Genomic DNA, 25,067 nt, shown 5'->3' with positions numbered 1-25,067 from the left:
CGTTCCGATTAGCTTTATTTCATCCTAGTTTCCCTCAGAAGAAGAAGGCTTTGGTTTGGGAAGACTATAGCTAAAAATGGTCTGAAAATCTCCTACAATAATCCTATATTGTACTACTTATGGCCACCTTAGTCATTTCTTTTTTTTTCTGTCCGAGACAGAGTTTCACTCTTTTTGCCCAGGCTGGAGTGCATTGGCACGATCTGGGCTCACTGCAACCTCCACCTCCCAGGTTCAAGCGATTCTCCTACCTCAGCCTCCCGAATAGCTGGGATTACAGGCACCCACTACCACGCACAGCTAATGTTTTTGTATTTATGGTACCTATGGTACTATAGTGCCTGTAGTCCCAAGTACTCAGGAGGCCAAAGCAGGAGGTTTGCTTGAGCCCAGGAGCTTGAGGATGCAGTGAATTATGATTGTGTCACTGCACTCCAGCCTGAGCAACAGAGATCCTATCTCAAAAAAAAAAAAAAAAGTCCTATTTAACCAGGAAATTGAACATTAATATGAAGCTTTATATGTTAAAAAAAATGTAGGCTAATACTAATATAAACCATCTACCTTGATATTTAAGAGATGATGGGCCAGGTGCAGTGGCTCACACCTGTAATCCCAGCACTTTGGGAGGCCAGCGCGGGCGGATCACAAGGTCAGAGGTTTGAGACCAGCCTGGCCAACATGGCGAAACCCTGTGTCTACTAAAAATACAAAAATTAGCTGGGTGTGGTGGCACATGCCTATAGTCCCAGCTACTCGGGAGGCTGAGGCAGGAGAATTGCTTGAACCCGGGAGGTGGAGGTTGCGTTGATCCTAGACTGCGCCATTGCACTGCAGCCTGGGCGACAGAGCAAGACTCCATCTCAAAACAACAACAACAACAAAAAAACCTGGATGCCTCAACCACATTCCCTGATGAAGGTGATACTTGATACTTGAATAATGGCTATGCCAATTAGTTAGGATTTTTCTTTTTTTTTTTTTTTTTTTTTTTGAGGCGGAGTTTCGCTCTTGTTGCCTAGGCTGGAGTGCAATGGCGCAATCTTGGCTCACCACAACCTTCGCCTCCCGGGTTCAAGCGATTCTCCTGCCTCAGCCTCCCAAGTAGTTGGGATTACAGGCACCCACCACCACACCTGGCTAATTTTTATAGTTTTAGTAGAGACGGGGTTTCACCGTGTTGGCCAGGCTGGTCTCAAACTCCTGACCTCAGGTGATCCACCCACCTCAGCCTCTGAAAGTGCTGGGATTAGCAGGCATGAGCCACTGCGTCTGGCCTACAAAATATATTTTTAAAAATTATCTGGGCATGGTGGCACCTGCCTGTAGTCATAACTACTCAGGAGGCTGAGATGGGAAGATGACCTGAGTCCAGAAGTTTCAGGCTGCAGTGAGGTATAATCATGCCACTGCATTCCAGCCTGGGTGACAGAACTCTGAGACCCTGTCTGAAAAAAATAAAAAAGTTATCCTGGGCAGACAAACAGCTTTTATTTCTGAAGCAGAGACATTGTGCCTGGTGGTAAAAATAAGAAAGAGGAGAGAGCTTCTCATTTCGTTTTACCTCTCTGAGAACTAAAATTTGTTGGGCTCTTAAATGCTAGATAATCCTCACCACTACCCTAGAAGGTAGGTAGTATATATTTTATTGTGAGGAGTTTCAGACTGAAAAGCTAACTCACTTATTCAAGAAATGTTCATTGGTACCTGCTATGTGATAAATACTGTGCCAGGTTCTATGAAATATTCCGTGGCTTCATGGGGCATTGGTCTATGGAAGGATATAATCAAATACTTGTAAAAATTTATCATTGCAAACATCACAGGCTGCAAAGGACAAGTGTGAAGTACGTTGCTAGTGTATAGCATGGCCTGGTCTAATCTGGGGGTTGGGAAGTTCTTTCTGCAGAAGATGTAACTCAGTAACTTGTCCAGGATGTTCCCAGTAGTGGTGGCAAAACTAGAATTAAAGCCCAGATTTTGGGCTCCAGAGTTTCTGCTCGTGCACAGTACTACCCACCACCCCATCATTACACAGAGAATAAAATAAAACCTAAACTACACATTTTAGGTCGTAAGAGCTGTTTGCCCTGCTTGTGGAAAAACTAAGACTGTGCATAGAAATTCTGGAAAAATACACATCAAATGATCCAGGTGCTACTTCTGGTGAGAGAGTTAAGGGACTCTTTTTTCTCCTTTGTATTAGTCTTCAGTAAACAACAGTTAATATTTATGGAACATCTTTGTATAGTACAGGCGTAGTTATTGTAATCCATGTGCATGCCAAGGTATATGGTCTGAATGTTTCAATTGTGTACAGACCATTAGTTTTCAAGTGACTATTGGTGTTGTGTGATCAACAACAAAGCATTACTGAATTAATAGATGTTTTTGTTTTCATATTAAAAGAGGTAACAATTCTGCAGGCAGTCATGAAGCTTTATTTTAGAAATGGGTTTCTGGCTGGGCGTAGTGGCTCACATCTGTAATCCCAGCACTTTGGGAAGCCAAGGCAGGCAGATTACTTGAGGTTAGGAGTTAGAGACCTGGCCTGGCCAACTGGTGAAACCCTGTCTCTACTAAAAGTACAAAAATTAGCAAGATGTGGTGGTGGGCACTTGTAATCCCAGCTACTGGTGAGGCTGAGGCAGAAGAATCACTTGAACCTGGGAGGCAGAGGGTGCAGTGAGCTGAGATCACGCCACTGCACTCCATCCTGGGCGACAGAGCGAGACCCTGTCTCAAAAAAGGAGAAATGGGTTTCCATAACTATTAGCTGAGGAGGTTTAGAAATCACACTGCCTATATGGTTCATGGGCGTAAGTGCTAACAGTTGTATTTTTTGACCTGCAGTGATGGTGTCTGGGACCCTGAGAAGTGGCATGCCTCTCTCTACCCAGCTTCAGGTCGGAGCTCACCAGTGGAAAGTCTGAAGAAAGAGTTGGATACAGACCGGCCTTCCCTGGTGCGCAGGATAGTAGGTGAGCACACAGTCACTCAGAAGTGGGGTTAGTGATTTTGGGGACATGCTTTTGGCTGCTGGGGACATGCTTTTGGCTGCTGGTTTCATTCTTAGCTCTGAGAATTTTATGCTTTGAGGGGAAATGTCATTATCAGGAAACTGATTTATCGGTTGGATTTTTCCTAATCAGCAGGGTAAAGTCATAGTCTACTTTGTCACAGCTATATAAGAAGACTGTTAGGCTGTGTGCTTCTGTATTAAAAGTACCGATTATCTTTCACTGGCATGGGTAACTGAGTTAGATGTGGTGGGTAGCATAAAGCTGTGCTGGAAATCTCATTATGCTTTCTTTCATATGTGAGACCAGTCCTCCGGTATAAATTAGTTCTGGCAATTCTTTTTTTTTGTTCTGTTTTTTTTTGAGACGGAGTTTTGCTCTGTTGCCTAGTCTGCAACCTCTGCCTCCTGGGTTCAAGCAATTCTCTGCCTTAGCCACCCAAGTAGCTGGGATTACAGGTGCCTGCCACCATGCCTGGGTAGTTTTTGTATTTTTAGTAGAGATGGGGTTTCACCATCTTGGCCAGGCTGGTCTTGAACTCCTAACCCTTGTGATCCACCCACCTCGGCCTCCCAAAATGCTGGGATTACAGGCATGAGCCACTGTGCCCGGCCTAGTTCTGGCAATTCTTAATTCATAGTGGACTGTGATCTGAATAAAGGCTTGGATACGGTTTGAGACTGAAGTTAAGTCTGATCTTCCAACTTTCCTAGTTTAAAGTTTACCCCTTTAGAAATGTTGTTTAAGGGTGAAATGGAGACCAGGTGATATAAAAGCAGTCAAGGAACTTGTTGCAAGAACTTTTTTTGAGATGAGACGACGACCCATCATAAAAACTTGGAACTAAACGAAAAAGATAGCCCGGCTCTATTTAAGCTATAAGACCCTTCTACAGTCTGTCAGTACACTCAGCACAGTAATGTCTCTCAAAGAATTTATTCTAGCAGAATCATTAAAGATATGCAGAGACTTTATTAAAATGATGAAAACTGAGAAGGAACCTAAATATCCAACAGTAGAAATGGGTCGCGTAAACTTCGGTATATCCATATATGGGAATGTTACATTGCATTGTCCTGTAAAACCATGTTGCAGATGTGTTTATTGGCAAATAATGTTCATGACGTACTGACTCATAGAAAACTCTCCATATTGTATCTGTGTTTGGAAAAAACTGAGACTGCACAGAAATTCTGTAAAAGTACACAACAGAACATTCTAGGAGCTGTTTGTGATAACAGAATTAAAGCAGATTTTTCTCACTTGGACTAATCTTCAGTTTCCTGGTTTTTCTAGGAAGACATTTTTTGTGTGGTGACATGTTTGTTCTTCCTACACCAATAAATTTATTGAGATAGAATTTACATATAGCCTGCACAAAAAGTATACCATTTGATGTCTTGACATGTGTATATACCTGTGAAACTGTTACCAAAATCAACATAAGCATTTTTATCACCCCCAAAAGTTCCCTAGTATTCGTATGTGTCCCTCCCTTTAGCTGCCCCCCAACAACACTTCCCCCTTCCCAAGCAAGCGCTGATTTGCTTTGTTTTTTTTTTTTTGTTTGTTTTTTTGAGACAGAGTCCCTCTGTCGCCCAGGCTGGAGTACAGTGGCGTGATCTCTGCTTACTGCAACCTCTGCCTCCCAGGTTAAAGCGATTGTCTTGCCTCAGCTTCCTGAGTAGCTGGGATTACACATACACGTTCCACCGTGCCCAGCTAATTTTTTTTTCCCCCACCGAGACAGTCTTGCTCTGTCACCCAGGCTGGAGTGCAGTGGCGCGATCTCGGCTCACTGCAACCTCTACCTCCCGGGTTCAAGCGATTCTCGCGCCTCAGCCTCCCAAGTAGCTGGGATTATAGGCATGCGCCACCATGCCTGGCTAATTTTTGTATTTTTAGTACAGACAGGGTTTCACCATGTTGGCCAGGCTGGTCTTAAACTCCTGACCTCAAGTGATCCACCCACCTCAGCCTCCCAAAGTGCTGGGATCACAGGCATGAGTCACCGTGCCTGGCCCCTATTTTTGTATTTTTAGTAGAGACAAGGTTTCCCTATGTTGGCCAGGCTGGTGTTGAACTCCCAACCTCAGGTGATCCACCTGTCTCGGCCTCCCAAAGTGTTGGGATTACAGGCATGAGCCATAGTGTCCGGACTGATCTGCTTTCTGTATCTGCTTTCTGTTCCTATAGATTAGTTTACATTTCCTAGGATTTTATATAAATGGAGTTAACTATAGTATATACTCCTTGTGTAGCTTTTTTCACTAAGAATAGTTAAGATTCATCCACGTTGTTGAGTGTCTAGTTTATTTTCATTGCTTAATAGTATTCCATTGTATGGATTTAGCAGTTGATCTGTTTATCTGTTGATATACATTTGGGTTGTTTCCAGTTTTTGACTGTTAAATAACCAAAGCTGCAATGAACATTCATGTACAAGTCTCTGGACATAAGCTTTCTTTTCTCTTGGGTAAAAACCTAGGATTAAAATGGCTGGGTTGTATAGTAGATGTATGTTTAACCTTCTGGGAAATTGCCAAACTGTTTTCCAAAGTAGTTGTACCATTTTACGTTTCCACCAGTGGTGTATGAGAGTTCCACTTGCTCCAACATCCTCGTCTGCACTTGGAATGGTCAGTCATTTAAATTTTAGCCATTCTAATAGGCGTGTAGTAGTATCACATGGTTTAATTTGCATTTCCCTAATGACTAATTATGTTGAGTATCTTTTCATATGCTTATTTGCCTTCCACATAACCTCTTTGGTGAAGTGTCTGTTCAAACCATTTGTCTATTTTTCAATTGTGTTGGTTTTTTGTTTTTTTTTTTTTTTTTTTGAGACAGAGTCTGGCTCTTGGTGCCCAGGCTACAGTGCAGTGGTGCAGTCTCAGCTCACTGCAACCTCCACTTCCTGGGTTTAAGCGATTCTCCTGCCTCAGCCTCCCAAGTAGCTGGGATTACAGGCGCCTACCACCACGCCTGGCTAATTTTGTATTTTTAGTAGAGACGAGGTTTCACCATGTTAGTCAGGCTAGTCTCGAACTCCTAACCTCAGGTGATCCACCTACCTCAGCCTCCCAAAGTGCTGGGATTACAGGCCTGAGCCACTGGGTTGGTTTTTTTATTAAGAGATTTTATGTGTTCTGAATTTAAGTCCTTTATCAGAAAAATGCTTTGAAATATTTTGTCTCAGTCTGTGGCTTGTCTTTGCATTCTCTAAACAGTGTCTTTCAAAGAGTAGAAGTTTTAAATTTTGATCAAGCGCAGTCTATCAGTGTTTTTTAAATGGATCATGCTTTTGGTGTCATGCCTAAGAAAACTTTGCCTAACCCAGTGCCACAAGGATTTCCTCCTATATTTTGTTCTAGAAATTTTTAGTTTTAGGTTTTACATTTAGATCTGTGATCCATTTTGAATTAATTTTTGTATATATCTGTTACTATATATATATATATATATATATATATATATATATATATATTTTTTTTTTTTTTTTTTTTTTTTTTGAGACTGAATCTTAGTCTTTTGCCCAGGCTAGAGTATAGCAGGGCGACCTCTGCTACTGCAACCTCTGCCTCCGGGTTCAAGTGATTCTCCTGCCTCAGCCTCCCAAGTAACTGGGATTACAGGCACCTGCCACAATGCCTGGCTAATTTTTGTAGTTTTAGTAGAGACGGGGTTTCACCATCTTGGCCAGGCTGGTCTTGAACTCCTAACCTCGTGATCCACCTGCCTTGACCTCCCAAAGTACTGGATTATAGGCGTGAGCCACCATGCCCGGCCCCAAATATAGATTTAAGTTCATTTCTTTGTCTGTGGATATCTAACCGTTCAACACCATTTTGTTGAAGAGACACTTTAACTTTTTAAGCAGTTATTTTTTCAAATACTGACGTCTACTGTAGTTTATTAGTTGACAAAACATTTGCTAATAATTCTTAGATAAGGATTTGGTCAAAATAAAGGCACTGCAGAGACTAATCATGGAAAATTATTTATCGTGACGTACTTCTATTGCTGCAAAGAGGAAGGCCAATGTCTCAGCGTTATTTAAATACATAATGTACATGTTACCCTGAATCTGCTGATAAGCCCAATTTTAGTGGTGACTGTCTTCCACCCATCCCCTTCCTCCCATCAGTCATGGACATACTATCTAAAAAAGAAGAAAACACCCTTGTTGGTTTGTTTAACTTTGTCTTTCCCACGTCCTTCCAGATCCACGAGAGCGTGTGAAAGAAGATGACTTAGATGTTGTTCTCAGCCCTCAGAGACGGAGCTTTGGAGGGGGCTGCCACGTGACAGCTGCTGTTAGCTCCCGGCGCTCAGGAAGTCCATTAGAGAAAGATAGTGATGGGCTTCGTCTGCTTGGTGGACGTAGGATTGGCAGTGGGAGGATAATCTCTGCCCGGACCTTTGAGAAGGATCACCGTCTTAGCGATAAGGACCTGCGGGACTTGAGAGACAGAGACCGAGAGAGGGACTTCAAGGACAAGCGTTTCAGGGTTTGTCTTTTTTTTTTTTTTTTTAATTGAGACGGAGTTTCGCTCTTGTTGCCCAGGCTGGAGTGCAATGGCACGATCTTGGCTCACCGCTGCCTCAGCCCAGTATCTGGGATTATGGGCATGCACCACCACACCCAGCTAACTTTTTATATTTTTAGTAGAGACGGGGTTTCTCCATGTTAGTCAGGCTGGTCTCTCAAGCTCCCAACCTTAGGTGATTGGCCTGCCTCGGCCTCCCAAAGTGCTGGGATTATAGGCGTGAGCCACCGCACCCGACCTGGGTTTGTCTTCTAGATTCTTTGGTAGTTCATGTGCTTGGGGACTTGATATTCACTTTATTTATACCAGGTTACTTTGAGAACAGGCATGAACACAGCCTGCTCTTAAACCAGTCAGGGAGGAAGGGGTGGGGATGGTGATGGGCCTCAGGTATACAGCATCATATCTTCCTTTCACTATTGAACATTACAGCGAAGACCTTGACTGAAGTAGAAATGGCTTGACTAGAAATTTTTTAATCTTGCTTTATGTACTTTTCCAGAGAGAGTTTGGAGATAGTAAGCGTGTCTTTGGTGAGCGTAGAAGAAATGATTCTTACACAGAAGAAGAACCAGAGTGGTTCTCTGCTGGACCCACAAGTCAGTCTGAAACCATCGAACTGACTGGCTTTGATGATAAGATACTAGAAGAAGATCACAAAGGGAGAAAAAGAACAAGGCGACGGACAGCCTCTGTGAAGGAAGGTCAGTTCAAACTTTGGGAGGGAAGTTCGCTGTTTTAAAATGAGATGTAGGCTGGGCGTGGTGGCTCACACCTGTAATCCCAACACTTTGGGAGGCCGAGGTGGGCGGATCACCTGAGGTCAGGAGTTCAAGACCAGCCTGGCCAACATGGTGAAACCCCGTCTCCACAAAAATTCAAAAATTAGTGGGGTGTGGTGGCTGGTGCCTATAGTCCCAGCTACTCGGGAGGCTGAGGCACAAGAATTGCTTGAATCTGGGAGGCAGAGGTTGCAGTGAGCTATCACACCACTGCACTCCAGCCTGGGTGACAGAGCAAGACTGTCTCAAAAATAAAATAGAGATGTGATTATCACTGGCTAATTGTACACCTAGGAATGGGCACCAGATGTATAGGAAATGGCAAGTTTTTCATGATGCATCCTGATTTTGAAATTTTTTTTTTTTTTTGAGACGGAGTCTCGCTCAGTTGCCCGGGCTGGAGTGCAGTGGCACCATCTCAGCTCACTGCAGCCTCCATCTCCTTGGTTCAAGCGATTCTTCCCTGCCTCAGCCTCCCGAGTAGCTGGGATTACAGGTGCCCGCCATGACGCCTGGGTAATTTTTTCTATTTTTAGTAAAGATGGGGTTTCACCGTGTTGCCCAGGCTGGTCTCGAACTCCTGATCTCAGGTGATCCACCCGCCTCGGCATCCCAAAGTGCTGGGATTATAGGTGTGAGCCACCATGCCCAGCCCCTGCAACTGCTTAAGTGAGGATTCACTAAGTGTAGATTGTACTGTTTCCCTAACTCGTTCTGCCTGCCACACTAAACAGAAAAGTCTCAAGTTATCCTGTAAGAGGACTGTGTACATGAAAGAGTTCCCCAGAAATAAGAAACGTGGTAGAAAAATGAGAGGTCTCATTTACTGAGCAATTATGTCCTAAACACAGTGGTGAGTGTATTTTGTCTGTGTAATCCTTCGTCTCCTAATGACCTTGTGCAGTGTAGGTACTTTTTTATGCCCATTTCATAGATGAGCAAATGGAGGCTCAGAGGGCTTAAGTAACTTAAGGACACTTAAGGTAGTCACCATGGAAATAAGTAGTGAAGTCAAGAGTAAAGCAAGATGCTTCTGGGCATCGGAGCCTACCTTCTTCATCATGGTATTAGGCCTTCCCAGGTCAGTTGTTTGTGATTTGCCTTCTCTCAAACTTAGTTTCAGGATGAGTACGGTGGCTCACGCCTGTGATCCCAGCACTTTGGGAGGCCAAGGCGGGTGGATCATTTGAGGTCAGGAGTTTGAGACCAGCCTGGCCAACATGGTGAAACCCTGTCTATATTGAAAATACAAAAATTAGCTGGGTGTGTTGACGCATGCCTGTACTCCCAGCTACTGGAGAGGCTGAGGCAGGAGAATTGCTTGAATCCAGGAGACAGGTTGCAGCGAGATTGTGCCACTGCACTCCAGCCTGGGAGACAGAGTTGAGACTCTGTTTCCAAAAAAACCAAAAAAACCTAGTTTCCTCAGCTGTAAGATGGGGTCAGATATCTCCCTTGCTAAACTGAAGGAGCCAGAGCTAATGTGTGTGAAGTACCTGCTGCAGAGTGGGAGCCCATTGGTCTGCAGCCAATCATTTTTTAGGGCAGTGACCTGGCTCTAAGGTGGCCAGTCCCAGGCTGATGGTCTTGGGAAGGAGGCACTGTAGAGCCAGGTGGGGACTAACCTGAGTTAAAGTACTAGGGCTCCTGCTTAGAAAAGGATAATTTTTGACAAAATTTTGACAGCTGGGCCTGTTTCTTTGTAAAGGGAAGAACAATGCCTATCGTAACTTAAGGGTTACCTTTAGCATTGAAGAACACATGTACCCATCAGAACTCAGCCTCCAAGAAGGCACTCAGTAAATTCTACCTGCCTCAAGCTTTCAGGCTTAGTTGAAAGCCTTTTGGCAGATACTAGGCAACAAAAGGGAAAAGACTTTTTTTTTGTTTTTTGTTTGTTTGTTTGTTTGTTTTGAGATGGAGTCTTGCTTTGTTGCCCAGGCTGGAGTGCAGTGGCATGATCTTAGCTCACGGCAAACTCCGCCTCCGGGTTCACGCCATTCTCCTGCCTCAGCGTCCTGAGTAGCTGGGACTACAGGCGCCCGCCACCACGCCCAGCTAAATTTTCGTATTTTTAGTAGAGATGGGGTTTCACTATGTTAGCCAGGATGGTCTCAATCTCCTGACTTCATGATCCACCCGCCTCGGCCTCCCAAAGTACTGGGATTACAGGCGTGAGCCACTGCGCCAGTCCTCTATTTTTTTTTTAATTAATTTTTTTTTTTTTTGAGACGGAGTCTTGCTCTGTCGCCAAGGCTGGAGTACAGTGGCCTGATCTCGGCTCACTGCAACCTCTGCCTCCAGGTTCAAGTGATTCTCCTGCCTCAGCCTCCCGAGTGGCTGGGATTACAGGTGTGTGCCACCACACCCAGCTAATTTTTTGTATTTTTAGTAGAGATGGTGTTTCACCGTGTTAGCCAGGATGGTCTCAATCTCCTGACCTCATGATCCACCTGCCTCAGCCTCCCAAAGTGCTGGGATTATAGGCGTGAACCACTGCGCCTGGTCTGGGAAAGCTATTTTAATAAATAAGGGAAAAATCAATGCCACCTTAACATTTTGATGAAGACAAATATAAGCAGAAATAAGCTGATGGCATTTATTTAGAAGGAGAAGGAAATGGAGAATCAAAATACTCATCTTCTTTTGTAGTCTTGAAAATATAGTACATATTACCATTATCTTTGTGCTATCACACACTGTTCCCTAGGATAATGTAAGAAATTGATAGGTAACTTGGAAGACTTTGCTATTAAATTGGCTTTGAGATATGTCTTTGTCTCATTCTTAATTAAAGCAGCACCCAATAAAGCACCACTTTAACGATAAAGATCAGGCTTTTGGTGAGAAAAAATTATGTTTTTCTTAAGTGAGGTGAAATCTGAATTTCAGCCATTCTTGTATCAAGTGCAGGAGTCAGGAGTGAGATATATTGGTAGTGGCACCTCCTTATTTTACAGATGCAGAGAGAAATTGAGACCTGGAGAGAAGGGATGGATTTCATGGCAGAGCCTGAAGTAGAATCCAGGGGTCGTGGTTCATCCCATTAGATAACTACAGAATGTCTCTAGGTTGCCCTTGCTATGTATTTAAAATAAATAAAAACAAATAAAAACATTAAAAACTAAGATGTCAGATGCCTTAAATGTTAGCATCTGGCAGTTTCACTTTGTCTCCCCATCCTAAAAACAACTGAACATTATAGAGTATACCTGGCACTATAGAGTAAGACAAAGCTGGTTAGACCAGGTTCCCTACCCTCAGAGAGTTTAGCCTCACCAGAGAGTTACTATTATACAGTGTGACAAGTACTCAGAGATGACACAAGGATTACAGAGAAGGTAGCAATTAATTTTACTGGGTAGGGCAAAAATGGGTAGGCGGGGCAAGCTTCCCAGAGAAGGTCACATTTGAATTTCGCCTTGAAGGATGAGCTACAACAACCAGCCTGTAGGCAAGTGAAAATTGCCCTCATGCCAGGTTTCTCATAAATACCTTAGGTTGCTGAGCCCTGACTGAAAGTGGTGCTACAGGTGCATGGGCAGAAGCAGAGCTAAATTAATTTGGTTCCATTTTTAAGCAGTAAGAGACTTGCAAAGACTATCCTTTAAAAAAAAAATCACTAGAAAAAGAACTAGGCATGGTGCTGGACACAGTGACTCACTACTGTAATCCTAGCACTTTGGGAGGCCGAGGCAGGAGGATCACTTGAGGTCAGGAGTTTAAGTCCAGGCTGTGCAATTTAGTGAGACTCAGTCTCTACAAAAAATTAAAAAATTATCCAGGCATGGTGGTGTGCACCTGTGGTCCCGGATACTCTGGAGGCTAAGGCAGGAGGATCACCTGAGCCCAGGAGGTAGAGACTACAGTGAGCTGTGATCGTGCCACTACTCTCCAGCCTGTGCAACAGAGCAAGACCCCATCTCAAAAAAAAAAAAAAAAAAAATACCCCTCCACTATAGAAAATATGAAGTTCCCACGAAGGGAACCATAATCCTCCCCACATCCTGTTGGTGTTCTGGCTTTATTAAGGCTTTTTTCCTCTTCTGCCTCCTGTAGAAGGGGGACTGTTTTATTCTTGCAAGTACAGTACCTGCACAAGAAGTCTGCTTTTTAAGTCATGTGTGGCTCTTCTACATGTATATTGATGGCTGAAGCCACAGAGGGACACTGGAGTGATTTACTTATCAGACGGTTTTTGTCCTGGTTTTGCTTTCAGGTATAGTAGAGTGCAATGGAGGAGTGGCCGAAGAGGATGAAGTGGAGGTCATCCTTGCACAGGAGCCTGCGGCTGATCAGGAAGTGCCAAGGGATGCTGTCTTGCCTGAGCAGTCCCCAGGAGACTTTGACTTTAATGAGTTCTTTAACCTTGATAAGGTGCCATGCTTGGCTTCGGTGAGTGTAGCAGCACACTTAAAAATGTGTGGTTAAATTTGACCTGAGTATTTAAGACATCGTTTTGAAAGTGTTGTTTTGCTAGATGCTTTTGGGGTTTTTGGCTTTTATTCTTACATATTTAAATTTTTGTTGGCTTTGTTTTGAGAGGCTTAATGAATAATATGAGATTTTTTTTGTACCAGTTAACTCTTTTTTAAGCTGGTGGTGTTAGACTAAAAATTCTTTTTTTTTTTTTTTGAGTCGGAATCTTACTCTGTCACCCAGGCTGAAGTGCAGTGGCGCGATCTTGGCTCATTGCAACCTCCATCTCCTGGGTTCAAGCGATTCTTCTGCCTCAGCCTCCTGAGTAGTTGGGATCACAGGTGTGTGCCACCATGCCCGGCTAATTTTTGTACTTTTAGTAGAGATGGGGTTTCACTATGTTGGCCAGACGGGTCTTGAATTCCTGACCTTGTGATCCTCCTGTCTTGGTCTCCCAAAGTGCTGGGATTACAGGCGTGAGCCACCGCACCTGGCTTTTTAAAGTTATTTTTAGAATTCCTGTTTATCACTAAGATGCTTATATTTTGGATACACTCCCCAATTTTTCACAGTGATGTATCATGCTTATCTTATATTTTAATTAATACAAAATTAGTGCACTTAAAAGTCAGCATTATTTAAGGTATGAGCATCTACAGGTGGAATGTGATTGAAATTGTCTAGATAATTCCTCTGAAAATAGAAATTCTGGAAACAATAATTAGGGTCTTGAATTAAAATCTCTTCAAAAGAAGTATATTGTGGCTTAATTTGGGTATGGATTATGAAAACATTCTTCCAGATAAGAACAAAGAATAAATCTAAGCTTCCCCTGCTTAACTTTGGAAACTGTGGGTTCCAGATTTCAAATAAAACAGTCACTAATTCTGTCATCCATGTACCAGTTTTTGAAAAAGCATGTTTTCTGTTTATCAGTGGGATTGAAGTGAAAGTATATGACTTATTTTCAAGGATATGTCTGATTTTTGGATAGATGTTTGCTCTATCTTGTCTTTTCTAAATATTGATAAGAATACTGCAAAAAATCAATTTGGATATTTGACTGAATTTATGGTATGATTTGAATTGAAAAATTTTTTAAATGCTTAAATCTAGTTTTTAAGAAAGATTGGCACTATTTCATAATTTCTACCAAAGCAATTTATTGTTCATAGTGTGTTATTTAATTGCCCTTATTAAATGTAAACTATGGAGGTTGGATTTGGAAACAGAAAACACCTGAAAACTCTCTATTAATCTCAAACAGAAATTAGAGATCAGTTGAAATTTCATCTTCCACAATCATACTTTTTCTAAACTTTGACTTGGAATTACAGTCTTTATGATCTCTACTTTTTTAGCCTTTGGCTTCTGAAACTCTCAAGATTGAATTTCATAATGTTCATTACAACCTTGAAACCACTAAGTTTGAAGCAATGGTTTTCTTTCATCAGTTCCCCATACTTGATATTTAGTTGAAGGTCACTCATCAGCTTGTCAGTGGAATGCTGTGGCATTGACACTGTTCTCTGAGAACATTTGGTAGTACGTGGATTTACTCCTGAGGCAAAGGATAGAAACCGGAAAAACTTTTTGTAGCATAGAGGCTTTGCTTTATATTCTTAGAAAGTAGGCTGGGTGTGGTGCTTCATGCCTGTAATCCCAGCACTTTGGGAGGCCAAGGCAGGTAGATCATTTGAGGTCAGGAGTTCGAGACAAGCCTAGCCAACATGGTAAAAACCCATCTCTACTAAAAATAAAATTAAAAATAGCCAGGCATGTGGTGGCGTATGCCTGTAGTCTCAGCTACTCGAGAGCCTGAGGCATAAGAATCACTTGAACCTGGGAGGCAGAGGTTGCAGTGAGCCAAGATTGCACCCCTGCACTTCAGCCTGGGCAACAGAGCGAGACTGTCTTAAAAAAATAGTAGACCGGGTGTGGTGGCTCATGCCTGTAATCCCAGCACTTTGGGAGGCAAAGGCGGGCGGATCACAAGGTCAGGAGATCGAGACCATCCTGGCTAACATGGTGAAACCCTGTCTCTACTAAAAATACAAAAAATTAGCCGGGCGTGATGGCAGGCGCCTGTAGTCCCAGCTGCTCGGGAGGCTGAGGCAGGAGAATGGTGTGAACCCGGGAGGCGGAGCTTGCAGTGAGCCGAGATCGTGCCACTGCACTCCAGCCTGGGTGACAGAGCGAGACTCTGTCTCAAAAAAAAAAAAAAAAAAAAAAACTAATAAAAAATAAAAAAGGAAAGTAAGTAGATGGTTATACTCAAGTTTGGGTTATTCAGAAATTACCCAGGATGGAGGAAGAAAAAGGTGTTCAAATTCCTAGGTTCTGAGAGTATTTATCTTCAGGTCACGAGCATGAAAGGAAGTTTCAAAGTAAGTGACCCTTTCATAAGATTTAAACCTTCTTGTCTTTTTTCATCTAGAAACTATTAGTTTTTATTGTCTTTTTCTTCAGATGATAGAAGATGTTTTGGGAGAAGGGTCAGTCTCTGCCAGTCGGTTCAGTAGGTGGTTCTCTAACCCGAGCAGATCAGGAAGCCGATCCAGCAGTCTTGGGTCAACACCACATGAAGAGCTAGAGAGACTTGCAGGTAAAATGGCTTCAGATTCTGCCCTTGAAGGTAAACCTGGGTTTTTCCCTGATATGGTTCATTCTGTCTTCATTAGTCAGGAGTCAATTAGGGTCAAAGGGTCTCTGGACAACTGAAAAGCCTTCAATTTGTGTCCTTTTAATATTGTTGAAGGGGCCGGGTGCAGTGGCTCACGCCTGTAATCCCAGCACTTTGGGAGACCAAGGCAGGCAGATCACAAGGTTAGGAGTTTGAGACCAGCCTGGCCAACAAGGTGAAACCCCCATCTCTACTAAAAATACAAAAATCAGCCAGGCGTGGTGGCGGGCATCTGTAGTCCCAGCTACTCAGGAGGCTGAAGCAGGAGAATCGCTTGAAACTGGCAGGCGGAGGTTGCAGTGAGCCGAGATTGCGCCACTGCACTCCAGCCTGGGCGAAAAAGCGAAACTCCATCTCAAAGAAGAAAAAAAAAAAAGAAAGAAAGAAAAATACTGTTGAAGGCATGTTTCTTTACTGGACCAGATTAATTTTGAGTATGTTTATTTGCAATATCAGGTCTGGAGCAAGCCATCCTCTCTCCTGGACAGAACTCGGGGAATTACTTTGCTCCTATACCATTGGAAGACCATGCTGAAAATAAAGTGGATATTTTAGAAATGCTACAGAAAGCCAAAGTGGATTTGAAACCTCTTCTTTCCAGCCTTTCTGCAAATAAAGAAAAACTTAAAGAAAGCTGTAAGTGTTTATGAATATCTGTTTTAGATATCTGAAAAGGTCTAGATGTTCAGTCTTCTGGCAGTTGGGTCTAACATAACCTCTGTTTCATAAAAAGTCAAATATATATTGGGTTTTTGTTTAATGTTCTTTTTTAAAAACTCATTTCATCAAACAATACCACCTCTTTGAGAATCTCACAGTGGGTCATGAGCCCTATGAGAACTTTTCCTATAAGTTCTTACCTAGGGTCTGGTTGTAATAATCCAGTGAATGTTGAAAACAAACTCCAGTGAATGTTTTATTCCTCCAGAGCATAACTTACCATTTCCTCACAAATCTGCCCTAGTCTTCCATGTTCTTGCTTAGGCTATAAATTCTCAACATAAAAACTTAGTGATATAATGACCACGGTGCAGGTAGCAATCTTGGCAATGTTGGGCTATCTGGGATTCTTGTCCCAGGTAACAAGTCTCCCAGAAGACTCATATCCTTCTGCAGGATGCACAGCAGGAGCTTGTCAAGTTTTAAAGAATAGCACCTCATAGTTGTGGTCCCCCAGTTTCTAGCATCTAAACATTTTAGGTTTAGTTTATGCCGTCTCTTAGTACACAATTTGATTTTAAGTGTTACTAGTTTATTTTTGGTGTCAGTCTTTTCTGACAGTCTCATCTCAATTTTGAAATAAATTATTTTCATCTTATCTGTCATACTAGCCAAAGAGAATTCCTACCAGATATCTCTTTGCTTGATTTAACCTGGACGTTCTCAACTTCTCAGCACATTCAGGGGTTGTGCTTTCAGTGGAGGAGGTAGAAGCAGGTCTGAAGGGCTTGAAGGTTGACCAGCAAGTGAAGAATTCAACTCCCTTCATGGCAGAACACCTAGAAGAGACCTTGAGTGCTGTAACCAACAATCGACAACTCAAGAAAGACGGAGACATGACTGCGTTCAACAAGCTAGTGAGCACAATGAAGGCAAGTGGGACTTTGCCTTCTCAGCCCAAAGTCAGCGTAAGTATCTGACACAAACCCCCCACCCTTTTCTCCTTTTTTTTTTTCTTCTTTTTCCCACCACAATAAAAGGATTTTTAAAAAGGTATTCTGAGTAAGTTGGAAATTCTTTAGTAGTCATTTGGTCCTTGATGCTTTTGTGTGTTCCTTAATTATTGATATGCTATTTGTTACTGGAAAAACAGGCTTGTGGTTAATTTATATGTATTGTGGGTGACAGTATAAAGATGAAAAGATTCAGTCTTATGGTAATGCCTGTATAACTTTAAGTCACTGCTAAAATGAGGTATAAAACTATCTTTTTGGATGAACTCCAGAGAAAATTTTCTTGTTATTCAGCTACTTAAGTTCATATTCTTTACCATATTTGTATAGTAAAATCTTTATTCACATCTTCTAATTATTCCCAGATACCAGGGATTACCTGCATTCTTGCAGTCATACAAATCATTTGTAAAGTATCTAAGATGGGGCTGAGCACAGTGGCTCACGCGTGTAATCCCAGCACTTTGGGAGGCTGAGGCAGGCAGATCACCTGAGGTCAGGAGTTTGAGACCAGCCTGGCCAACATGGTGAAACGCCATCTCTACTAAAAATAAAAATTAGCCAGGCGTGGGGGCATGCGCCTGTAATCTCAGCTACTTGGGAGGCCAAGACAAGAGAACTGCTTGAACCTGGGAAATGAAAGTTGCAGTGAGCCGAGGTCACGCCACTGCACTCCAGGCTGGGCAACAGAGTGAGACTGTCTCAAAAAAAAAAAAAAAAAAAAAAAGTAAGATGGGTTTGTCAGGATAATTACATTCTGTCAATTTACTAATGGAAAAAGTTGTGGCTCCAAGTTAAAAACAAAACTTGTAGGCATGAAGTTAGGTTACAAAGTGACACAACTGCATATCACCTTGTAAATGCAAGTGTTTATAATATACTAGTTCTTTGTCCTAACAATTTTGAGAGGGTAGTTCTTACCCATAGCCTATGTGTTAATATCACTATCTCTTGATACAAACTAATGTGGAAGCAGGGTAGATATGAATAATAAAAACATAAACATGGACTTATTCTAGTTGCTAAGTTATAGCAAATTTACCAAATTGAGTTTTCCCTCTTTTTTTCCTGTTCCCTGCTTGCCTGGGAACTTACCAGTTAGCCAAGATGCAAGTAGCAATAGCTGTTTGAATCATTATGTCTTATACCAAAAGAAAGCAACTGACTTTTAGCATTCCTTATCTGACCAATAGGACAGACAGAGGTTCCATTATTCTTTAGTGCCAGGACTGACCTACACTTGAAAGGAGGCACCTCAGATAGGTAGACTGACTTCTTTGTATCTGACCACACCATACCAGTTGCAGGAGAATGTCCCTGTAAAACTGCTTTAGAGTTACTTTTATACAAAGAATTATTAGATACAAATGCTTTCAAATGAAGATCAGACTGAAAGATCATAGACTATCCTATTTTCCTTTCTCGTTACATTTGTGTCTTGGTGATTGGGTGCTGACTGTAATGGTGTGGTTCATATCTTATAATTAGCTTCTTTCTTTTGGTGTGAGCAACTAAAAATATGGAAGGGGGGATTCAGCAGTTTACCTGATGTTTTTCCACATTTTATTGCAGATATGATTCTAGGATTTGATATTAACACAATTTACTCTTGAGTTGTAAGGGCAGTTGGTTTGATGTTGGGGTTTTAGTACTCAGAAGTGTATCTGGTTTTAGCTGAGCAAATGAGCCTCAAACACCTGCCAAACGGATGGATGACACATTCATGTGGCTAGGCAAAGGCTAAGACAAACTCAGCTAGCAGGAAAGAATGCAACAAGGAAAGTAATGGAGTAAGAATAGCAGGTGTTATCTCAAAATATTGCTCAATTTGCATGTTGTTAAGTCATGGTTTACTTTTTGAATTCAGTGTCTTTAATTACTACTGCTGTGTATGTTTTGTATACTATTTCTGATCTGCCTCCATCCATTTAGGTTGTCATATTGATTCATCCAAAAATAATACATGCTGGTTCAATCTAAATTCTGTTTTAAATTATAGATTCTATCCTCCAAGTATAATAAGCCATGCAGTATAAAGTTGTCTATTTGTTTTTATTAGATGGAGGTAAATGACTCTTAAAGAGATTACTTATAAAATCATCTGCCTTTAGTCCCAGTTCCAAAATCAACAATAAAATACTTGGGTATTCTTGAGCTATTTGTCATGCCTAGACACTGCTTTGGACTTTGACAGCTCCATCTAGTGGAAGGGAAACTACACCAGAGAAAGCACTTCACACAGAGCTAAATGGGCATAGGGATGTCCTGAAATGCAGGAGGGGACTCCAGGTTGGATGCACAAAATGTAACCACTGGCCAGGCCTGGTGGTGTACACCTATAGTTCCAGCTACGTGGGAGGCCAAGGTGGGAGGGTTGCTTGAACCCAGAAGTTCAAGGCCAGCCTGGAGAACATAGACCTGTCCCAAAAAAAAAAAGTAACCACTACTGCTTTAAGAGTGGAGGATCTGAATGTTGCCCTGTATGTGATACCCATTTTGGAACAGCTCGTTTAAAAAATAATAAAGTTGCCGGGCGCAGTGACTCATGCTTGTAATCCCAGTACTTTGGGAGGCCGAGGCGGGCAGATCACGAGGTCAGGAGATCGAGACCATCCTGGTCAACATGGTGAAACCCCGTCTCTACTGAAAAAAAAGAAAAAATTAGCTGGGCGTGGTGGCATGTGCCTGTAGTCCCAGTTACTCAGGAGGCTGAGGCAGGAGAATTGCTTGAACCCTAGAGGCAGAGGTTGCAGTGAGCCAAGATCGTGCCATTGCACTCTAGCCTGGTGACAGAGCAAGACTCTGTCTCAAAAAATAAAATAATGAAGCTTAAATTTCCTGAAATATGAAACTCTGAAATATAACAATTTTGGCCAAACCTGCATGTTGTTTACTAGGATTTTAAAACCATATGTGTAGGCAGGGTGTGGTGGGTCACGTCTGTAATTTAGCCAGCACTTTGGGAGGCCAAGGCCAGAGGATTGCTTGAGCCCAGGAGTTCAAGACCAGCCTGGGCAACATGGCAAAACCCCATCTCTACAAAAAATATAAAAATTAGTTGGGTGTGGTGGCATACACCTGTAGTCCCAGCTACTCAGGAGGCTGAGATGAGAGGATCGCTTGTGTCTGAGAGCTCAAGGCTGCAGCAAGCCATGATTGCACACTGCACTCCAGACTGGGCAACAGAACAACACCCTGTCTCAGAATTTTATATATGTATGTATGTGTGTGTGTGTGTGTGTATGTTTGTATGTATGTGTGTATATGTATGTGTGTATATATGTGTGTATGTATGTATGTGTGTATATGTATGTGTGTGTATGTATGTGTGTATATGTATGTGTGTATATATGTATGTATGTGTGTATATGTATGTGTGTGTGTGTGTGTGTGTGTGTGTGTGTGTGTGTGTGTCTCCAATAAATCTTGTTGAAGGTAATGGGTAGCAAGAGTTATCTCAAGTTAAGTGTTCCCCGGTTTCACCATTTTTCCCCCTTTTGATCACAGTGTTAGAAACAGGGAAATGGACTTAGGATTAGCATAGTGAGGATCTCTGAGGGGACTTTGCATGTACATGTGAACAGTCTTTCCATCCCCAGATCTTTGGGACCTGTGTGATGAGAGCGGAACACGTTGGTGTAAGTTTTCTGTGACTTGAGTATCATTCTGCTATTAACTCCCTAGGAGTATTTTATGCTTTCTTGTGGTCCCCAATCAATCTGTAAGTTAAGTGAGTTAAGAAAGTTAAAACCAGTTTTCTTTTGACTCTTTTAGCGAAACCTTGAAAGCCATTTGATGTCCCCTGCTGAGATTCCAGGCCAGCCTGTCCCTAAGAACATCCTGCAGGTACTTCACAATCTTATACTGAGGCCTTGGAGTCTTGAACAGTAGTCTTCTGAACCAGTTTTGCTTAGTGGTCCAACTTTGGGCCTTAGAAAATGATCTGTGTTGCCTGGCAATCAGAGATGTGATATTGTTGCCTGACATAGTTTGGTGTTGCTTTTAATCTCAATGGGCAGGGGATAGGGGATGGCTAAAAAAGTTGACAAAGTAAGCCTTGACTTCTAGTTTCCTTTGCAGTTTCTGTGGAACTTAAAAGTATCTAGCCAGGCACGGTGGCTCACGCCTGTAATCTCAGCACTTTGGGAGGCTGAGGTGGGTGGATCACCTGAGGTCAGGAGTTTGAGACCAGCCTGGCCAACATGGTGAAACCTTGACTCTACTAAAAATACAAAAATTGGCCTGGTGTGGTGGCACATGCCTGTAATCCCAACTCCTTGGGAGGCTGAGACGTGAGAATCGCTTGAACCCGGTAGGCAGAGGTTGTGGTGAGCCGAGATCATGTCACTGCACTCCAGCCTGGGTGATAGAGTGAGACTCTGTCTCAAAAAAAAAAAAAAAAAAAAAAAAAAGGAACCTCTATTTATAGCACTAACTTAGAGCATATGTTGCTAGCTGAACATTCAGATAAATGTGTTGCATGTACACATGCCAAGTCCTTCAGTTGAGCATGAGGGAGATCCATCTTGTGGCTCTCAAAAGTTAATCCATAATTCACAGCCTCTGAGTAGAAGGAATAACTAAGTTCACAGGGATTTGGCTTTTCTGCCTTTAGGAACTTCTGGGTCAACCAGTTCAGAGACCTGCTTCTTCCAATCTTCTGAGTGGCCTTATGGGGAGCTTGGAGCCTACAACATCTCTACTGGGCCAAAGAGCACCCTCTCCTCCCTTGTCACAGGTGTTTCAAACTCGAGCAGCCTCAGCTGACTACCTTCGCCCAAGAATACCATCACCAATTGGTAAATATACTTATTTGTCAAAAGAAATATGAATTTATGGCCAGGCACGGTAGCTCATGCCTGTAATTCCAGCACTCTGGGAGGCCGAGGTGGGCAGATCACCTGAGGTCAGAAGTTTGAGACCAGCCTGGCCAACATGGTGAAACCCCATCTCTACTAAAAATACAAAAATAGCCAGACGTGGTGGTGCATGCCTGTAATCCCAGCTACGCAGGAGGCTGAGACAGGAGAATCGCTTGAATCCGAGAGGTGGAGGTTGCAGTGAGCCAAGATCACGCCTGGGCGACAGAGCGAGACTCTGTCTCAAAAAAATAAATAAATATACTTTTGGGGGATGGGGTACCAAACGTGGAAGATACCAGCTGCTCTTCTAGGTGAATATGTTCATGTTATAGATTTTTTTTTTATTGAAATCTAACTTTGATCTAGCTCTTTAGTCTTATTCCTTATTTTGGGAATTCAATCCAAAAAAAGTTAATTTGGCTTCTTAAGTTTTTCTTTGATATAGTAGAAGTCAGTGTAGTGGTTATCTATGAAGCTATTGAGTTTTGATAGACAATCTGCTGTTAAGTCTTATGGCTAATTCAGAATGTGACTGAAAGAAAAGTTCCAGAAAGTGTCTTAGCGAAGTATTTACGTGGAATGTCGTAGTGTTCCTGCCATCCTAGGCCACTTTAGGCTGCTGGCCACTCTGGCTCCTGCCAAATAAACCTTGAGAGGCATTTTTTGAAATCTGTCCACAGTCAAACAGATAAGAATGGAGAGAATGTGTACTCTCAGAGCAATGGTGTCTATTTTAATACCAGCTGGCTTACTGATAACGGGACAAATTGCTGGCTAGAAAAGCTCTTCTCTCCCAGAGAGAGGTCTATGGCTTTAAAAGGAGCAAAGCTGATGGCTTAGTTGAGAAGCAATTTGGACAGTGCTCTGGTTGAGGTCCACATAGCCCACTGTTGGGGCACAGAGGGAGAGGGACATCTGTCAGCCCAATAAATCAGTGCTTTCCAAGAGATGGCGTTCAGCAAGAAATGGCATGCATTAATGAAAATGCCTCCCTGATGCACACATACCATCTTGGTACTCACTGAGACTAACTTTCCCGACAGGTTTCACACCAGGACCACAGCAGCTACTCGGAGATCCATTCCAAGGCATGCGCAAACCCATGAGCCCCATCACGGCCCAGGTCAGGCTGAGCTTTCTCAAACTCAATCTCTTGCTTGCCCTTCACCCTATTGGTGCATGGGGAGTGGAGAGCTGAATTGTTGTGATTCTTAAAAATGGTTTTGAGGCCAGGCATAGTGGCTCATGCCCATAATCCCAGCACTTTGGGAGGTGGAGGCAGGAGGATCACTTGAGCCCAAAAGTAAATTTAAAAAATGAGCCAGGTATAGTGGCATGCATCTGTAGTCCCAGCTACACAGGAGGCTGAGGCAGGAGAATCGCTTGAGCCCAAGAGTTTGAGACTGCAGTGAGCTATGATGGTGCCACTGTACTCCAGCCTAGGTGGCAGAGTGAGACCCTGTCTCTAAAAGAAATGGTTTTGATCTATATTTCAAGCTCAGTGAAGGTTAGACAATTTGCTGAATAATTCAAGTAATACTTAAATTGTTAATCTTGTTCACTGCGATGGCAGCACAGTTTAGTCAGTTTCGCAGTATCTAATTTTTCTCAGCTTCTGCTTAACATACCTTTCTAAGAGTGAAGAGAAACCTTTGTAGAAAGTGTGGTGTCCTTACTCTTCTCCTGACCCTCCCCTCTCCTTTTCAGCAGATGAGCCAGCTGGAGTTGCAACAGGCAGCTTTAGAAGGGCTGGCCTTGCCACATGACCTTGCTGTACAGGCAGCAAACTTCTACCAGCCTGGTTTTGGCAAACCACAGGTGGACAGAACCAGAGATGGATTCAGAAACAGGTAAATTACTAATCCTGCTCATGTGGAGATTTACAGATAAGTTTTCCTGAAACTAATAAATTACTTATCTGCAGTATAATTCTGTTGTACATACTGTGGTATGTTCAGTGTGTGATAGAAATTCCATCCCAATCCAAATCAATAGAAGAAATAGATTTAATAGCGGAAATATGATTAAATTCTACTGCAAGGCACAGGGCTTTCATTCTATATGGTTTTATTTCCGTTCTTGATTTATAAATTACTTTTTTTCTTTGAGTTTGCTAATTAGCCATATGGAAGGGATGCTGCTCACCTAATTTACCTCACAAGATTGTTATGAGTAAATTTTAAAATCTTAGGATGTTTCTACCAGTTAAACCATTCATTTTTACAAATGAAACTAGCATAGCTCCTTATTCCTTTCCCCACAGATTCAATGTTCTTATCAAACTCCCTTGATGCAGGTTTGCTACATCAGCAGTTTTTTGGCCAGAGCTGACAGGTTTGTTGATCACAGCTGTTAACAAGTAGACTACTGAGTTCACTCTTCTCTTTTTCGATAGTTGCAACAAATGGTAAAATGAAATTAATCATAAGTTAGGGAGAAAAGGGAAAGGAGTGGCAATATTATTTTATTGTAAAATAAAACAGACAAAACTATATAAAACAAATGTGTAGCTTATTATAAGGCAAACTTCCTTGTTAACTACTCAGAGGGCCTCCATGTGCCCTGTGCCAGTAATACCCCTTTTTCCTCTTCAGAACTCTCCACTGTCCAGCCTTTAAAAGTAATCACTACCTTAATTAAAAATAAATAATTTATCACCAAAATGCACATCCCTGAACACTATAGTTTAGTCTACCTTTAAAATACTCGGTACTTAATGTTTTGATGTGATTCTTAAAGTTACTACCACAGTGCCTCAGTGTTTTGCTTCAGCTGGTTTTACCTGTTAACCCTTTCAGAAGACACTGAGACCAGGAGATACCCTTACACAAGCACATCCTATTTATAGCACCCTTCCACCGAAACAGAGAGCTCCTGACTGGTCTGCTGAACCCCTCTCACGTGCTTTCTGTCTATAGCATAATGCAGTTACCTAGTATTCATTGATGTGATTTGTGACTTTCAGAGTACTTTTAACTTTTTTTTTTTTTTTTTTTTTTTTTTGGAGACAATCTCTTGATCTGTTGCCCAGGATGGAGTGCAGTGGCACAATCTTGGCTCACTGCAACCTCCTCCTCC

At 42.3% G+C, this 25,067-nt stretch overlaps 1 protein-coding gene and 1 long non-coding RNA gene across 5 annotated transcripts in view; one reads left to right on the top strand and one right to left on the bottom strand.

Moving 5' to 3' along the window:
* Nucleotides 1–25,067, top strand: part of EIF4ENIF1 (eukaryotic translation initiation factor 4E nuclear import factor 1) — a 51,138-nt gene that overhangs the window by 19,232 nt on the left and 6,839 nt on the right. For 2 of the 4 annotated variants that reach the window (XM_031005461.3, XM_031005463.3), the window contains exons 4-14: nt 2,854–2,981; nt 7,245–7,531; nt 8,073–8,274; nt 12,572–12,747; nt 15,241–15,376; nt 15,911–16,090; nt 16,850–17,082; nt 20,902–20,973; nt 21,743–21,926; nt 23,033–23,112; nt 23,697–23,839. In XM_031005461.3, coding sequence (XP_030861321.2) covers nt 2,854–2,981; nt 7,245–7,531; nt 8,073–8,274; nt 12,572–12,747; nt 15,241–15,376; nt 15,911–16,090; nt 16,850–17,082; nt 20,902–20,973; nt 21,743–21,926; nt 23,033–23,112; nt 23,697–23,839 — 1,821 coding nt within the window. The remainder of the gene's footprint in view (nt 1–2,853; nt 2,982–7,244; nt 7,532–8,072; nt 8,275–12,571; nt 12,748–15,240; nt 15,377–15,910; nt 16,091–16,849; nt 17,083–20,901; nt 20,974–21,742; nt 21,927–23,032; nt 23,113–23,696; nt 23,840–25,067) is intronic. The other 2 variants (XM_055374246.2, XM_055374245.1) reach the window with 1 other exon arrangement.
* On the bottom strand, nt 7,008–16,953 carry LOC134758182 (uncharacterized). The gene is made up of 2 exons (XR_010133130.1): nt 16,803–16,953; nt 7,008–7,482 (listed from the first exon to the last, which is right to left on the bottom strand). It is a non-coding gene; the product is annotated as an uncharacterized lncRNA (long non-coding RNA).

This window comes from Gorilla gorilla, chromosome 23 (assembly GCF_029281585.2).
Source record: "Gorilla gorilla gorilla isolate KB3781 chromosome 23, NHGRI_mGorGor1-v2.1_pri, whole genome shotgun sequence".
NCBI lineage: Eukaryota > Metazoa > Chordata > Mammalia > Primates > Hominidae > Gorilla > Gorilla gorilla.
This window is presented reverse-complemented; position numbering and strand designations above follow the sequence as displayed.